A 5000-nucleotide genomic window follows, 5' to 3' on the forward strand; every position below is an offset into this window, starting at 1 on the left:
AATTATAGATCCTGGAAGACAATTCTGATTGGTCAATAAAAATCGATTTCAATGCTATTTTTTTTTTGTTTTTTATGAGTTTAGCCAATTTATCATGAAAGGTAAAAGGGGATAAAGGAACCGTGTGTTGATTGTCCTGTAAATATAAGTTGTCTTCCTCCATATGTAAAAAGGGAATAAATAAATCAATTAAATTTCGGGATGCGTCATGAAGTGCTTCTTTCGGAGTTAAACTTCCGTTTGTCCATATTTCGATAAAAAGTATCTCTTGTTTTTCATTCCCATTCCCATAAGAATGAATACTATGATTCGCGTTTCGAACAGGCATGAATACAGCATCTATAGGATAACTTCCATCTTGAAAGTTATGTGGCGTTTTTATAAGATATCCACGATTTCTCTCTATTTGTAATCCAATACAAAAATCAATTGGTTCCGTTAAACTAGCTATATGTTGTGTATTATCAACGATTTCCACATAAGGTGGCAAGATGATATCTTGAGCAGTTACATATCCAGGACCCTTGACACAAATAGACGCCTCAGAAGTTCCATATAAATTACTTCTCAATACAATCTCTTTCAAATTCATTAAAATTTCATGTACCGATTCTTGAATGCCCGTTATGGTAGAATATTCATGTGGTACTTTCTCAGATTTTACACGTGTGATACATGTTCCTTCTATTTCCCCAAGTAAAGCTCTTCGCATCGCAATGCCTATTGTGTCGGCTTGGCCTTTCATAAGTGGAGACAGAATAAAGCGTCCATAATAAAGGCGTTTACTGTCTGTTCTTGATTCAACACACTTCCACTGTAGTGTCCGAGTAGATACTGTTACTTTCTCTCGAACCATAGTACTATTATTTGATTAGATCATCGAATCTTTTATTTCTCTTGAGATTTCTTCAATGTTCAGTTCTACACACGTCTTTTTTTCGGAGGTCTACAGCCATTATGTGGCATCGGAGTTACATCCCGTACGAAAGTTAATAGTATACCACTGCGACGAATAGCTCGTAATGCTGCATCTCTTCCGAGACCGGGACCTTTTATCATGACTTCTGCTCGTTGCATACCTTGATCCACTACTGTACGGATAGCGTTTGCTGCTGCGGTTTGAGCAGCAAACGGTGTTCCTCTTCTCGTACCTTTGAATCCAGAAGTACCAGCTGAGGACCAAGAAACTACTCGACCCCGTACATCTGTAACAGTGACAATGGTATTATTGAAACTTGCTTGAACATGAATAACTCCCTTTGGTATTCTACGTGCACCCTTACGTGAACTAATACGTCCATTCCGACGCGAACTAATTTTCGGTATAGCTTTTGCCATATTTTATCATCTCGTAAATATGAGTCAGAGATATATGGATATATCCATTTCATGTCAAAACAGATTCTTTATTTGTACATCGGCTCTTCTGGCAAGTCTGATTAGCCCTGTCTTTGTTTATGTCTCGGGTTGGAACAAATTACTATAATGCGCCCCCTCCTACGGATTAGTCGACATTTTTCACAAATTTTACGAACGGAAGCTCTTATTTTCATATTTATCATTCCTTACCTTAATTCTGAATCTATTTCTTGGAAGAAAATAAGTTTCTTGAAATTTTTCATCTCGAATTGTATTCCCACGAAAGGAATGGTGAAGTTGAAAACCTAATCCTTCAAATCTTTGTTGTGGAGTCGATAAATTATATGTCCTTTGGTTGAATCATAAGGACTTACTTCAATTTTGACTCTATCTCCTGGCAGTATCTGTATAAAACAAAGTTCCTTTGAGGTATCAACTAATGCGAAAGATATTAGATAACTCTCCCCCCCTTTTTCGCAAATAGGAAGTTTCGAATTCAATTTGCATATTATAAAGGATTACCAGATATAACACAAAATTTCTCCACCTATTCCTTCTAGTCGAGCCTCTCGGTCTGTCATTATACCTCGAGAAGTAGAAAGAATTACAATCCCCATTCCACCTAAAATTCGCGGAATTCGTTGATAATTAGAATAGATTCGTAGACCAGGTCGACTGATTCGTTTTAAATTTAAAATATTTCTATAGGGTCTTTTCCTATTCCTTCTATGTCGCAGGGTTAAAACCAAAAAGTATTTGTTGTTTTCTCGATGTTTTCTCACGTTTTCGATAAAACCCTCTCGTAAAAGTATTTGAACAATATTTTCGGTAATATTAGTAGATGCTATTCGAACCACCCTTTTTCGATCCATATCAGCATTTCGTATAGAAGTTATTATCTCAGCAATAGTGTCCCTGCCCATGATGAACTAAAATTATTGGGGTCTCCAAATTTGATATAATCAACGTGTTTTTTACTTATTTATTTTTGAATATGATATGAATTATTAAAGATATATGCGTGAGACACAATCTACTAATTAATCTATTTCTTTCAAATACCCCACTCGAAACAGATCACAATTTCATTTTATAATACCTCGGGAGCTAATGAAACTATTTTAGTAAAATTTAATTCTCTCAATTCCCGGGCGATTGCACCAAAAATTCGAGTTCCTTTTGGATTTCCTTCTTGATCAATAACAACTGCAGCATTGTCATCGTATCGTATTATCATCCCGTTGTCACGTTTGAGTTCTTTACAGGTACGCACAATTACAGCTCTGACTACTTCTGATCTTTCTAGGGGCATATTTGGTACTGCTTCTTTGATCACAGCAACAATAACGTCACCAATATGAGCATATCGACGATTGCTAGCTCCTATGATTCGAATACACATCAATTCTCGAGCCCCGCTATTATCCGCTACATTTAAATGGGTCTGAGGTTGAATCATTTTTTTAATCCGTTCTTTGAATGCAAAGGGCGAAGAAAAAAAAAAGAAATATTTTTGTCCAAAAAAAAGAAACATGCGGTTTTCTTTCATATCTAAGAGCCCTTTCTACATTTTTTTCTATTACATTACGAAATAATGAATTGAGTTCGTATAGGCATTTTGGATGCTGCTAGTGAAATAGCCCTTCTGGCTATATTTTCTGTTACTCCACCCATTTCATAAAGTATTCGCCCCGGTTTAACAACAGCTACCCAATATTCAGGGGATCCTTTTCCTGAACCCATACGGGTTTCTGCCGGTCTTAATGTAACAGGTTTGTCTGGAAATATACGTACCCATATTTTTCCACCACGACGTGCATTTCGTGTCATTGCCCGTCGGCCTGCTTCTATTTGTCGAGATGTAATCCAAGCAGGTTCAAGTGCCTGAAGAGCATATTTACCGAAAGAAATACGATTACCTCGATAAGATATTCCCTTCATTCTGCCTCTATGTTGTTTACGGAATCTGGTTCTTTTGGGGTTATAGTTGATGGTTGGTTCTGAATTCCATCTCTACTACAGAACCGGACGTGAGAGTTTCTTCTCATCCAGCTCCTCGCAAATAAAAGGATTCAAAAAAATTCAATTTGAATTAAGCTAGAATAGTAAATCTTAAGTTAAGATATATAAGATATGTATTTACTGAGTAATACCTTGAACGTGGGCTTCTTTGAGATTTCATTAAATCTATTAGTAATTTGTATATCTTGTTTGAATAGATAACTAAACTTTGTAGTTTTCTAAAGAGAAATAAAAAAAATTGTATTATTATACCAAATCCTTATTTTGTCCTTTATTGTATTGTCCTAAATTTTGCAATAAAAAAGTTTTCGCGGGCGAATATTTACTCTTTCAATCCCTATTTCATTTGTAGGGTTAACTCGTGACTTCTCAGATCTCAGAATACATGAATTAATCTATGGTTCGTTCCGCCATCCCGACCAGTGAATCATTAAGATTCCTTTTTCAATAGAATCTTTTGCATTCACAAGTTCCGTCGTTCCCATCACTTCTTACTTAATGGTTAGGTCCGAATTCTACAATGGAGCTCAGAATCAAATTGGTTCTTGAGTCAATCTTCTTAGTCTTTATTGGCTCGAAGCTCTTGATTTTTTGTTCTATTTCTATAAGAAGATTCTTTTTAGTATGGTATGAATGCGTATTGATGCTTTATTACACTGTCTTTTATGAGATTACTCATAGACCTTACATATTGGAGTTTTATATCATTGGTATTCTTTTTCTCTCTTTCTCTCATCCTTCCCTTTATCCACATCTTTTTTGTCTATTTTGCTTTACAACTTAGAAGCAGATTTTTTTGTTTATGCAAAAGATTTCAGTTGCTACAAAGATATGACCTATATATCATATCTTGACTGGTTCTTTAGATCCAGATAATGCGAAGTGATGGGTTGGTTATTAGTTCTATAGTTTTTAGTTCATACTATGTGGGCTGGGTTTTTTTAATCCTAACCCTAACAAAACCCACGAGTCACACACTAAGCATAGCAATTATATCAAATGGTCAATCGAATTTTTATTCAACCTTATAGAATTAAGAATTAGAAAGAATTAAGAATTAGAAATGTTCCCCTTGATTAGAAAAAGAATGAATTGGTCTTTTTTTTTGTTCAATCATTGGATAGAAGGGAAAGACAAGTAGTAAAATTATTCCTCGTCTAGAAATATCCAAATTTTGATGCCCAATATTCCATAGATAGTTCGAACTGTATAAGAGCAATAATCAATTTTAGCTCGAATCGTTTGTAGGGGAACCCTGCCTTCTCTGATCCATTCGACACGTGCAATTTCTTTTCCGTCGATACGCCCCGCAATTTGTATTTGAATTCCTTTTGTATCCGCTTGTTCTGTTAATTCAATAGCCTTTTTCATTGCTTTTCGAAATGAAACTCTATTCTTTAATTGTCCAGCTATAAATTCTGCAAGAATATTAGGGTTTCCGTAAGGTTTTGCAATTCTTGTGACAGCAATGTTCAGTTTTCGGTTTACACAATTAAATTCTTTTTGTAAGGTCATTTGTAATTCTTCGATTCCGCGCGGTCGACTTTCTATTAATAATTTTGGGAATCCCATAAAGATTATGACCTGGATCAGATCGATTCTTTTTTGAATCTCTATAC

The 5000-nt window shown here is 35.3% G+C and overlaps 8 protein-coding genes across 8 annotated transcripts in view; all 8 read right to left on the reverse strand. All coding sequences in view use genetic code 11, as the record gives it.

Moving 5' to 3' along the window:
* Positions 1 to 856, reverse strand: part of rpoA (RNA polymerase alpha subunit) — a 1014-nt gene extending 158 nt beyond the window's left edge. Inside the window, exon 1 of the mRNA in view lies at positions 1 to 856. This exon is cut by the window's left edge and continues 158 nt beyond it. Coding sequence (YP_008563120.1) covers positions 1 to 856 — 856 coding nt within the window.
* Positions 857 to 921: 65 nt separating this feature from the next.
* rps11 (ribosomal protein S11) lies at positions 922 to 1338 on the reverse strand. Its single transcript has one exon. The coding sequence runs from the start codon at positions 1336 to 1338 to the stop codon at positions 922 to 924; it is 417 nt and encodes a 138-aa protein (YP_008563121.1).
* A 101-nt stretch (positions 1339 to 1439) lies between these two features.
* On the reverse strand, positions 1440 to 1553 carry rpl36 (ribosomal protein L36). Its single transcript has one exon. The coding sequence runs from the start codon at positions 1551 to 1553 to the stop codon at positions 1440 to 1442; it is 114 nt and encodes a 37-aa protein (YP_008563122.1).
* Positions 1554 to 1664: 111 nt separating this feature from the next.
* infA (translational initiation factor 1) lies at positions 1665 to 1769 on the reverse strand. The gene has a single exon. The coding sequence runs from the start codon at positions 1767 to 1769 to the stop codon at positions 1665 to 1667; it is 105 nt and encodes a 34-aa protein (YP_008563123.1).
* Positions 1770 to 1877: 108 nt separating this feature from the next.
* Positions 1878 to 2282, reverse strand: rps8 (ribosomal protein S8). The gene has a single exon. The coding sequence runs from the start codon at positions 2280 to 2282 to the stop codon at positions 1878 to 1880; it is 405 nt and encodes a 134-aa protein (YP_008563124.1).
* A 167-nt stretch (positions 2283 to 2449) lies between these two features.
* On the reverse strand, positions 2450 to 2818 carry rpl14 (ribosomal protein L14). The gene has a single exon. It carries the CDS (start codon positions 2816 to 2818, stop codon positions 2450 to 2452), a length of 369 nt encoding a protein of 122 aa, YP_008563125.1.
* Positions 2819 to 2943: 125 nt separating this feature from the next.
* On the reverse strand, positions 2944 to 4366 carry rpl16 (ribosomal protein L16). The gene is made up of 2 exons: positions 4358 to 4366; positions 2944 to 3339 (listed from the first exon to the last, which is right to left on the reverse strand). Exons 1-2 carry the CDS (start codon positions 4364 to 4366, stop codon positions 2944 to 2946), a joined length of 405 nt encoding a protein of 134 aa, YP_008563126.1.
* Positions 4367 to 4527: 161 nt separating this feature from the next.
* Positions 4528 to 5000, reverse strand: part of rps3 (ribosomal protein S3) — a 657-nt gene continuing 184 nt past the window's right edge. The window contains exon 1 of the mRNA in view: positions 4528 to 5000. This exon is cut by the window's right edge and continues 184 nt beyond it. Coding sequence (YP_008563127.1) covers positions 4528 to 5000 — 473 coding nt within the window.

Source organism: Solanum lycopersicum, chloroplast, assembly GCF_036512215.1.
Source record: "Solanum lycopersicum chloroplast, complete genome".
NCBI classification, from domain to species: domain Eukaryota; kingdom Viridiplantae; phylum Streptophyta; class Magnoliopsida; order Solanales; family Solanaceae; genus Solanum; species Solanum lycopersicum.